Consider the following 12,381-nt stretch of genomic DNA (forward strand, 5'->3'; position numbering starts at 1 on the left):
TGAGAAGATAATTAACCATTTTAATTTAAACTACGGCGCTAACAATCATAGGATTGAATTAAAAGATAAAAAAACTTAATATTTATTAATAATATGCTGTATGTATCAATATTTCCAAATATGGAGAAAATACAATTATTAAATCATATACTGACTGACTTATAATTTAAAGTAGCAAGCATTTTTCTTCTGAAAAAAAAAAAAAAAACCTAAAAAATTCGGTTAGTTTGTTTTCAATTTCGCGCAAAGCTACACTAGGGATATCTGCGCTAGCCGTCTCTAATTTAGCAGTGTAAGACTAGAGGTAAGGCAGTTAGTCGTCACCACCTACCGCCAAATTTTGGGCTACTCTTTTACCAACGAATAGTGGGATTGACCGTAACATTATAATGCCCCCACAGCTGAAAAGGCGAGCATGTTTAGTGTTACGGGGATTTGAGCCCGCAATCCTCAGATTACGAGTCGAGCGTCCTAACCGCCTGACCATGCCAGACCCGTTCAGTTAGAATTCAATTTATAGACTGAAAACATTGAAATAATGAGTTGATTATGCGCAGTAGACAGAGCAGAAACATACCGAATAACTATTTCCTACTCAACATCAAGAGCAGTTCTTAACAATACTGACTTTTTATTTTATTATTATGCACAAAGGGCTGTTTGTGCTCTGCCAACCATTAACTCTTCCGTTGGTTGGACAAAAATCAATATTCATTTCATAGATTCTGAAAATAAAATTCTCACATTTATAACCTTCGTTCCATTTAAAGAACATAAAGTGTTTTGACGCCTACCGCACGAGCCAACCCAGAATCTGAAGTGGACAAAAAAGGAATCATCCCAGAAATGTTTGGTTTAAGGACTAGGTCGCTGGACCTGACCCGAGACCGTGTGAGCCAAAATGAAGATGTTAACTTGTAAATGTAAAGCGATGTAGCAATGAAATATGTTTAAAACGTTCACAACTACATGTATAACGTTTCAAATATGTTTTTAAACAATTAAAGTAAACCGTGGATCCAGATCAGATGAGATAAGAACTTATTTGAAGGTATCCTAATTTCCCTAACGATTTTTAAGTTAAGAAATGTCATTTCTGCAATGACAGTGAATATTAGAAGGATGGTACAATGTCCTGTCTGGTACCATCATGGTATAATGTCCTGTCTGGTACCATCATGGGACAATGTCCTGTCTGGCACCATCATTGTACAATGTCCTGTCTGGTACCAACATGGTACAATGTCCTGTCTGGTACATTGTAGAAGTTAGGCTGAGCTTCGTTCATCGAGATCTGTCGAAATAACCCTAGATCACCAGTGTCCAGAATGATCTCTCTGTTAACCATCCTAGGATCAATACTAAAAGATGTTGGGCTGGCTCGTGTGACAGGTGTTAATAAATGCCTTAAGTCTAATCCTGGTCCATGTAAGCTACATAAATGTTATTGACAAATATCAGAAATCTAACATTGGACCCAGGTAAACTACAGAACGATTATTAATAAATATTGGAAGTCTAACCCTAGTCCTATGTAAGCTACAGAAAAGTAATTAGTAAATATCGAAAGTCTAACCTTGGATCCATGGAAACAACAGAAAGATCGAGTTTGTGTTTGCTTTTGAACAACGATTCCTTATGAGGCATCTCCAACAATGACGGAGGACCGAATGGGGTACAGACTGCAAATAAAGCTAACGGTGGATCTTCAGTCTGGGGATGTTGCCCATGTAGGATTTTTATCTTTCCTTGAATAGCCAGCCGCTAAGTAAGGCATACAATTATATCTTGGTAATGAAAACACAGTACTCCAAATCTGTACTCTAAATTACATAAAATGGTGTGTTTAATTCGGAATAGAAAACATAATTTTTTTTTCAGTTTGATTAATAATAAAAACATTTATATGAATGATATAATGAACAAAAACAATAATGCAATCAACAAGCTGTTTCATATACCAGTATCTGCAATATATGACCATTTTTAACACGTTAAAGCTGAATGTAAATAGTGTAATATCTAGATCTATTTTCACCCAATGTCTAGTTTCAAATGTTCTTTAGTGGCTTATTTTCAATCAGTACTCAATATACGATATAAGTAGTGAAATTTATCATAATTCAACATATATAACTTACCAAAAACCCTGATGTGTTGTCCAAAAGACATCGAAAGCGAATACTAAAGTTTCTTTCCAGCTCTTCCGTATGATCTGCTGAAACAGCACCATATAATTCTTGACTTTTTAACCAAGTACAAGTCATATCTGCTAATCAATCAAAGTTTTAAACTCACAACTTCTAACCAAGTACAAGTCATAACTGCTAATCAATCAAAGTTTTGAACTCACAACTTCTAACCAAGTACAAGTCATAACTGCTAATCAATCAAAGTTTTAAACTCACAACTTCTAACCAAGTACAAGTCATAACTGCTAATCAATCAAAGTTTTAAACTCACAACTTCTAACCAAGTACAAGTCATAACTGCTAATCAATCAGTTTTAAACTCACAACTTCTAACCAAGTACAAGTCATAACTGCTAATCAATCAAAGTTTTAAACTCACAACTTCTAACCAATAAAAACCGTAAAAATCACAATTTTTTTTCCTATTTCTCGCATGTTTTCATTGCATAATTGAACACTGCTGTTCCAGGGACTGACCCAGGATTTATTTAGGATACGCTAGTTGATAGGGTCTGAGGCATACTTTGTCGAAAATAGTTTGAGCCATACGAGCTGGTTGATTTCAGAAGTTATTCATTTGACATGGAGATGAAGCTGGAAGTATATTCAGACCATTCCTGTTTTCACTGCCTTTGTCACATTTTGCATTTTTTGATTACTTATGAAGGGGTGGCTAGGCCTGTGTTATTAATTTTTAAAGATTTCTTGGAAGAAAATCTACCTCCTCACAAAAATTCTCAGAGTATCACTTCATAAACGAGACAATGAAAGTAATTTAAATAATAAAGTCTGATCAAATGTCATTAGTGCATTAAAAACTCCAACGTTTTCCAGACAGAACTATTTATACTATAGTTTAAGTCCTCAAATAACACTATGTAACACAAATTTTGTTCCTGGATAGTATGTGTTATTTCTTAATTTCTTATGTTGTAAAAGTACACAAAATGGCCATTATTCCCTTCAAACTTTACTTTTGTGACCTGGATAATGAAGTTTAGAAATTAATCTATTTTCTATGTAAAAACGGGTAAATTTGCACATTTTCATTTACATGAGATCTGAATAAAACAACATACGGGTCTTTTCCATTTACTTTAGGCATAAGCAATTGGGAAATAACACTTTCTGCCCAGGAACATGAAAAAGTTAAAAATTTTGTTACATAGTGTAATATACATTGTATTTTATCTTTCGCTAGATCGTGTTAAATTAACACCAGTATAAACCAGAAATTGAAACATGTAGATTTAACAAACATAAGGAAAACCTAAAGTAAGTTATTACCTTAAACAATAAATATTTAATGCCAAAATGCCGAATCTATCGGGTTTTGGATTAAACAAAGTTCACAAGGAAAGATCAGTTATCTTGTTATAAATAATTAAAACAAACGAACATTTAAATGACTAATGAACTATAATTATTGTATAGCGGTGTAATGAGTAGCTTTACGAATACAGCATTTGATAAAATCTAACACTTTTGAATAGTACATGTCACTAAAATAATTTATATAAATATTAAACTGAATTGAATTTTCTTGTCAACAGCAAGTGTTGGAAATTATAAATGTTTTCATGAAAAGATTATCTCTTATCAAAATCATTCATAATGTTTTATCTGAATTAACTGGTAAAATGACTTTTCTTTTCTTTAAGCAGAACCAGTTTAAAGTACATCAAATTATTATTAAAATCTAACCCTTAACGTAAGTAATCTGACATTAATATATCCATCAAGTAGGCTTACATTTATATATATAAAAGCTCCAACTTGTGATCACTGTGTGGAAGTGCGCTGGTTCCAATCTTCCTAATAAACATGTTTTTATATAGAAGTAACTAACTCTTATCAATAAAGACCACAATTTTTACAGGGCTACACATACAGATTTAATTATGTCTTGTTTTTTCACTCTTTCGTTAGATTACACGTAACGTATCTTGAGCAACCGATTATTAAGCCTACGTTTTTTGAATATCTTAGACTATATAGTTCAAACGTTGGGGAACAGGAAGAACAGAAATGAGCTAATTACGCCACCTACGATGAGGTTTTAATAGAAAAAAAAATTCGAATAGAAAAAAGGTCACAAAGAGAAGTCAGAAAATACTATGCAGGCAAATATTTCAAAACGACGAAAGAAACAAAAAGTCCGTTAATAAAACAATAAACCATAGAGCGGAAAAATTTTACCTTACATCGGTTACAGAGTAAGTTAGGCCTTACAGCTATCCGGTAGAACATTTCTGTTTACATTAATAACTTAAGACAACAGTTATTAAGACAATATAAGGGAAAAAGAGTTAGTGTTTTTTTTCAAAATGGTTTCTTTACTTGCCCATTTTATAGCAAAATTAGCCCTTTTTCTGTTAAACTCAAGATGTATAACGCCAAATGTAGACGTAAACTGACACTACGGTTTCATGTGTTTCTTCAACTGATTATGTAAAGTCGTACATAAACACATATTGACAAATGTTGCAAAGTAAACTATGAAACTATGATTTTATGTGGGCATATTTTTATCCAATTATTTAACGATATAAACACGTTCTGACAAACACTGCAAATTAAACTATGACACTGTCGTTTCATGTGAGAATGTTTATGTATCTAATTATTTAACGACATAAACACCTATTGAGCAACGCTGCAATGACAATAAAATACATAGTTTGAATCTTTGTTGAATAACATGCTATTATGTTCTATATTGTTTCCATATTATGTATAAAATAAAAAATTCGGAGATTTACTCGTTAATTTCTCATTCTGAACAACAGTTTTAAAATTGTTCATTCGTTCTAATCTTTCTGAACAACTTCATCTTTAGCTGAAACCATGTGAGTGTTAGCGTAAAACTGAAAAACACAATACACTTTAATCTAAGTATAAACATAAGCAACGTATATCTAATTAACTGTACTGGTTGTCTGGTTGATTTTTAATTTCGCTTTTGCCTTGGTTTGATAGTAAGTTATCATTAAAGTACAACAGAAAGTTTTGGATTCAATAATCCTTAACCTAATGACGCACACACGCAGATATATACGCACGCGTTTCTTTTATATAAGGCTTAATTTTACAAACATAAGCACTATTTTCTGTTAAAATATGTAATAACCTATATCCAGTGCAGAGCACGGTGGTGCTGGTGTCAATAAATTTTAAATGAATTTTAATTTTTTGACAAAACCAGCGTATCATTGCACAGATATATAATTTAAAGAAACTGGCTGGCTTCTACTTATGAGTTGTGAATTCAGTAACTATCCGTGAGCTGCCACTGTACCTGATGCACGATAGGAGAAACTAGTGTTAACTCGCAATATAACTACGAACGGAGCAAAAGAGGAGATAGTGTTAATACAGCTGGATATTAACGCAGTACAGGCCACAGCGTTATTAACAATTAGATAACAGGAGGGCTTCAAAGTGTTTGAGGCTTTATTGAGTTCTTCTATTTAAAGCTTTTGGAAATTATGATGATAGGTTAATAGTTGCGTTAATGTAATAAAGAAAGAATCCTATTCAGACACTTTTCCAATAAATCAGAGAGAATGTGCAATTATGTTTTCTCGTCTAATTGTTCAAAGGTTGAAATAAACACTAATTTCTGTTGGCAGCTGTGTATGAACCTGTACAGGTAAGGGGACGTTAAATAGAATGTTAACCAACCCAGATAAAGCGGAGGCATGAGTGATGTGTGGGGGTTTAATCTTTGCACATTACTTGGTCACAACGTGTAAACAAACCATAAAAAAACATTTCTTCGGAAGTACATTCATTCAGATTTCAGATTCACCGAGAAGACTTGGGTGTTGTTTTTTTAAAGAAGGAAACTGGTAAAGGAAATGAAAAACAATACTAGAAAGTTTGTTAAACCATACGATTCTGTTAACTGTTACGATTGGTTCTCGTATGAATACAAACCGGATGTTAGAACTTCCTGCAAACTGAGACCGCTGTAATCAGCAGACAATCGTGAATTCCACATCAGATGGCGCTGTAGTTCTTCACGATCTTCTGAGTGCACTAATTCGTAGACGCTTTGATGATAAATATCTGACTACGTAAAGAAAAATGATTATCGCTCAGAACATTATAAGGTACACATCACTTCACTCTACTGGTGTATTTCATATTTTGAAAAACTCTAAACGACAAATTAATTTATTTATCCAACGTCCACTGTCATAAAAATACAACAATTATCTATTTTGTTTTCTTATCGGTTTAATTTAGTGTATTGTATTCACAATTATAAATAATCTGTTTATTTTATTTTCTCACTGATAGATAAAAATATTTTTGTAGAAGTTGGGATATAAACTACAAACACATGTAATTTTACTATTATCATTCATATATACGACGCATTTAGTAACAAACTATGTATACTATATGCGAACACACCATTTCCCTCACATAAAGAAATATATACATGAAGACCTATAACCCAAGCGCTTTCGAAGGGTTGTTCTTTCTTCGTCAAGAGAAACGTCTTATGTGTATAGTCCCAAGTTGTAGCTAGTCCAACATATTCGAAATGATTACATCCAAAAACATAATCGTCCGATATCGACTGTGTAATATCTATAAACGTAAGTTACTTTAGAAAAAATAGATCTATTTAGCTGAAATACATGAAAGACCAATTCAGGTTCTACTTAATCGAGTTAAGTTGTTACAGGAAAAAACAATTCAGGCATTACTTAGTTAAGTTGTTATAGAAAACAACAATTCAGGCTTTACTTAGTTAAGTTCTTATAGAAAAAAACAATTCAGGCTTTACTCAGTTAAGATGTTACAGGAAACAACAATTCAGGCTTTACTTAGTTAAGTTCTTATAGAAAAAAACAATTCAGGCTTTACTCAGTTAAGATGTTACAGGAAACAACAATTCTGGTTTTACTTAGTTAAGTTGTTATAGAAAACAACAATTCAGGTTTTACATAGTTAAATTGTTATAGAAAACAACAATTCAGGATTCACTTAGTAAAGTTGTTACAGGAAACAACATTTCTGGCTTTACTTAATTAAGTTGTTACAGGAAACAACAATTCAGGCGTTATTTAGATAAGTTGTTAAAGGAAACAACAATTCTGGTTTTACTAAGTTAAGTTGTTACAGGAAAAAAAATTCAGGTTTTACTTAGTTAAGTAGTTATAGAAAACAACAATTCAGGTTTTACTTAGTTAAGTTGTTACAGGAATCAACATTTCAGGCTTTACTTAGTTAAGTTGTCACAGAAAACAACAATTCTGGCTTTACTTAGTTAAGTTGTTACAGGAAACAACAATTGTGGTCTTACTTAGTTAAGTTGTTACAGGAAACAACAACTTAGGCGTTACTAACTTAAGTTGTTATAGGAAAAAGAATTCAGGTTTTACTTGGTTAAGTTGTGACAGGAAATAAAATTCAAGGTTTACATAGTTAAGTTGTTACAGGAAACAAAAATTCAGGTTTTACTTAGTTAAGTTGTTATAGGAAACAACAATTCTGGTTTTACTTATTTAAGTTGTTACAGGAAACTGCAATTCAGGCTTTACTTAGTTGTCAGAGAAAACAACAATTCTGGCTTTACTTAGTTAAGTTGTTACAGGAAACTACAATTCACGTTTTACGAAGTTAAGTTGTTACAGGAAACAACAATTCAGGCTTTACTTAGATAAGTTGTTAAAGGAAACAACAATTCTGGTTTTACTAAGTTAAGTTGTTACAGGAAACAACAATTCTGGCTTTACTTAATTAAGTTGTTACAGGAAACAACAATTCAGGCTTTACTTAGATAAGTTGCTAAAGGAAACAACAATTCAGGTTCCACTTAGTGAAGTTGTTATAGAAAACAACAATTCAGGTGTTACTTAGTTAAGTTGTTACAGGAAACAACAATCCAGGAATACTTAGTTAAGTTGTTACAGGAAACAACAATTCTGGTTTTACTTAGTTACGTTGTTAGAGAAAACAAAATTATGGTTTCACTTACTTAAGTTGTTATAGAAAACTACAATTCAGACGTTACTTAGTTAAGTTGTAATAGAAAAAAACAATCCAGAAATACATAGTTAAGTTGTTACAGGAAACAACAATTCAAGCTTTACATAGTTAAGTTGTTATAGAAAACTACAATTCACGTTTCACTAAGTCAAGTTGTTATAGAAAACAACAATTCAGGCTTTACTTAATTAAGTTATTACAGGAAACAACAATCAAGGCTTTACTTAGTTAAGTTGTTAAAGGAAACAACAATTCTGGTTTTACTAAGTTATGTTGTTACAGGAAACAACAATTGTGGTCTTACTTAGTTAAGTTGTTACAGGAAACAACAACTTAGGCGTTACTAACTTAAGTTGTGACAGGAAACAACAATTCAGGTTTTACTTAGTTAAGTTGTTATAGAAAACAACATTTCAGGCTTTAATTAGTTAAGTTGTTTCAGGAAACAACAATTCAGGCATTACTTAGTCAAGTTGTTATAAAAAACTACAGTTCAGGCTTTACTCAGTTAAGTTGTTATAGGAAACAACAATTCAGGTACTTAATTAAGATGTTACAGGAAAAAACAATTCTGGCTTTACTTAGTTAAGTTGTTACAGGAAACAACAATTCAGGCTTTACTTTGATAAGTTGTTATAGTAAACATCAATTCTGGCTTTACTTAGATAAGTTGTTACAGGAAACAACAATTCAGGCTTTACTCAGTTAAGTTGTTACAGGAAACAACAATTCAGGCTTTACTTAGTTAAGTTGTTATAAAAAACAACAATTCAGGTTTTACTTAGCTGAGATTATCACGAGGTGTTTACAGAGATATTTGTTTTCTTTCTTCCATTAATTTATTTGCTGTGGGGAGAAAATTACCCTTTGTATTGTATTATCATATTTTCTAAGATTAACTGTGATATATATTACAAGCTATTCTGCTAAAACGCTGCTGGAATATTCTTGTTTGTGAGATACACGTTTGCTATGCTAGCTTGGTATCGTACGTGAAGACAAGAATAAACGGTTTCTCTTACGTTGAGCGCCTAAACACGCAAGACTAAACACTGCTGTTTTCTCTGTGTTATACGAGCCGAAAAAATCATATTCGGAAATATTAGTACCTTGTAAAACTGCTAAGCCTACTAAACTTCCTCTCAACCGTGGCGAGTGGCTTTACATGTTGAGAAATAAGAGCTAAAATCAATAGGAAAACATTTCACATTATAAATGTACATACTTTCAGTTTCGATTACGTGTTCATTCGCAGACTTTAGATATTCCATGAACGTCATGTAAAAAAAAGGAAAACTCCGCAATTATAAGACTTTTCTTTTTAGGAATACCGATATCAAACTTGATGGACAACCTGCTCTTAATAGTGGATTCAATTACCTCACAATGATATCCTAATCAGTCTTACTCACAACGCAGGATATATTGCTAGTGACAGACGGATGGTGTCTGTACATTTTCTGTTCTGTATTCAAATCACGAGACGTGAAACAGATTTCTCAATAACTGATGGTAAGCTTTAACTGATGTTACTGCCCTAAAGAAAACCTATTTTCTCGAGCCGTTCGAAGACAACAATGTACAGTAAATACAGTCATCGAAATTGTAGATCCATTAACCGTCTGTAGATGGACAACATGAAATATTATCTGCAGAAATCCTCTTGGAAAGAAGTAATATCTTCATACATATCTTGAGTGTAGCCATGTTTTATTGTCATTAGAGAACATCACATTACATCTCTACAAATGATATGTAATGTACTCAATAAAACCTAGACTTTGAAACCAAGAAAACTGCTTTGCAAAAACGAATACACCTTATAAAAATATTTACAACAAAAACTGATCAACCACGTTAGTTTTTAAAATCAAACGTTGGCTTGGAATTTTTAAATCACAAAAGATAATTAAAGGGGTTGGCAAAAAGTAACATACAGGGTGTTCGGAAAGCCACTGTGCACTTATATATTTATTAACAGACATGTGTCAATATAGAATACAGGAGGTAAATATGAATGACAATTATAAACAATGTTGAAAGTGACCTCCGTTGGTATCAATACAGGTCTGGATCATTCTTATTTTGTTTGTAAACACCGCTAACAGTTGCTGGCTTGAAATAGACTGAATAGACATATGATTACAAAACTGCACAGTGACTTTCCGAACACTCTGTATTTATCAAAAGGTTGAAGTCTCTGTGATTATGAACGAGTAAAAATGAAATAAAGAATGTAAGTGTAACTGACCCCAACAAACTATTAAGTGTTGCACAGTTACAATATAAACGTAATATCAACAGCTATGTTTATGATACTTACAGATAACAGACTTGATCAACAGATAAAATATAATATCAACAGCTGTGTTTATGATACTTACACATGACAGACTTGATCAACAGATAAAATATAATATCAACATCTGTGTTTGTGATACTTGCAGATAACAGACATGATCAACAGATAGAATATAATATCAACAGATAACAGACTTGATCAACAGATAAAATATAATATCAACAACGGTGTTTATGATATTTACAGATAACAGACTTGATCAACAGATATAATATAATATCAACAGCTGTGTTTATGATATTTACAGATAACAGACTTGATCAACAGATAAAATATAATATCAACAGCTGTGTTTATGATATTTACAGATAACAGACTTGATCAACAGATAAAATATAATATCAACAGCTGTGTTTATGATACTTACAGATAACATACATGATCAACAGATAAAATATAATATCAACAGCTGTGTTTATGATATTTACAGATAACAGACTTGATCAACAGATAAAATATAATATCAACAGCTGTGTTTATGATATTTACAGATAACAGACTTGATCAACAGATAAAATATAATATCAACAGCTGTGTTTATGATATTTACAGATAACAGACTTGATCAACAGATAAAATATAATATCAACAGCTGTGTTTACAATATTTACAGATAACAGACTTGATCAACAGATAAAATATAATATCAACAGCTGTATTTATGATACTTACAGATAACAGACTTGATCAACAGATAAAATATAATATCAACAGCTGTGTTTACAATATTTACAGATAACAGACCTGATCAACAGATATAATATAATATAATATCAACAGCTGTGTTTATGATATTTACAGATAACAGACTTGATCAACAGATAAAATATAATATCAACAGCTGTGTTTATGATATTTACAGATAACAGACTTGATCAACAGATAAAATATAATATCAACAGCTGTGTTTACAATATTTACAGATAACAGACTTGATCAACAATTAAAATATAATATCAACAGCTGTATTTATGATACTTACAGATAACAGACTTGATCAACAGATAAAATATAATATCAACAGCTGTGTTTACAATATTTACAGATAACAGACCTGATCAACAGATATAATATAATATAATATCAACAGCTGTGTTTATGATATTTACAGATAACAGACTTGATCAACAGATAAAATATAATATCAACAGCTGTGTTTATGATATTTACAGATAACAGACTTGATCAACAGATAAAATATAATATCAACAGCTGTGTTTACAATATTTACAGATAACAGACTTGATCAACAGATAAAATATAATATCAACAGCTGTGTTTATGATACTTACAGATAACAGACTTGATCAACAGATAAAATATAATATCAACAGCTGTGTTTACAATATTTACAGATAACAGACCTGATCAACAGATAAAATATAATATCAACAGCTGTGTTTATGATATTTACAGATAACAGACCTGATCAACAGATAAAATATAATATCAACAGCTGTGTTTATGATATTTACAGATAACAGACCTGATCAACAGATAAAATATAATATCAACAGCTGTGTTTATGATATTTACAGATAACAGACCTGATCAACAGATAAAATATAATATCAACAGCTGTGTTTACAATATTTACAGATAACAGACTTGATCAACAGATAAAATATAATATCAACAGCTGTGTTTACAATATTTACAGATAACAGACTTGATCAACAGATAAAATATAATATCAACAGCTGTGTTTACAATATTTACAGATAACAGATTGGATCAACAGATAAAATATAATATCAACAGCTGTGTTTACAATATTTATAGATAACAGACTTGATCAACAGATAAAATATAATATCAACA

At 31.5% G+C, this 12,381-nt stretch overlaps 1 protein-coding gene across 5 annotated transcripts in view; it reads right to left on the minus strand.

Annotated features, from left to right (window-relative positions):
• LOC143250415 (uncharacterized) overlaps nt 1-12,381 on the minus strand; it is a 209,273-nt gene that overhangs the window by 20,223 nt on the left and 176,669 nt on the right. For 4 of the 5 annotated variants that reach the window (XM_076500879.1, XM_076500876.1, XM_076500880.1 and 1 more), the window contains 3 exons: nt 6,132-6,267; nt 2,142-2,218; nt 1,577-1,764 (listed from right to left, as the gene is read on the minus strand). In XM_076500879.1, coding sequence (XP_076356994.1) covers nt 1,577-1,764; nt 2,142-2,218; nt 6,132-6,267 — 401 coding nt within the window. The remainder of the gene's footprint in view (nt 1-1,576; nt 1,765-2,141; nt 2,219-6,131; nt 6,268-12,381) is intronic. The other variant, XM_076500877.1, reaches the window with a different exon arrangement.

Source organism: Tachypleus tridentatus, chromosome 5 (assembly GCF_004210375.1).
Source record: "Tachypleus tridentatus isolate NWPU-2018 chromosome 5, ASM421037v1, whole genome shotgun sequence".
Taxonomy (NCBI): domain Eukaryota; kingdom Metazoa; phylum Arthropoda; class Merostomata; order Xiphosura; family Limulidae; genus Tachypleus; species Tachypleus tridentatus.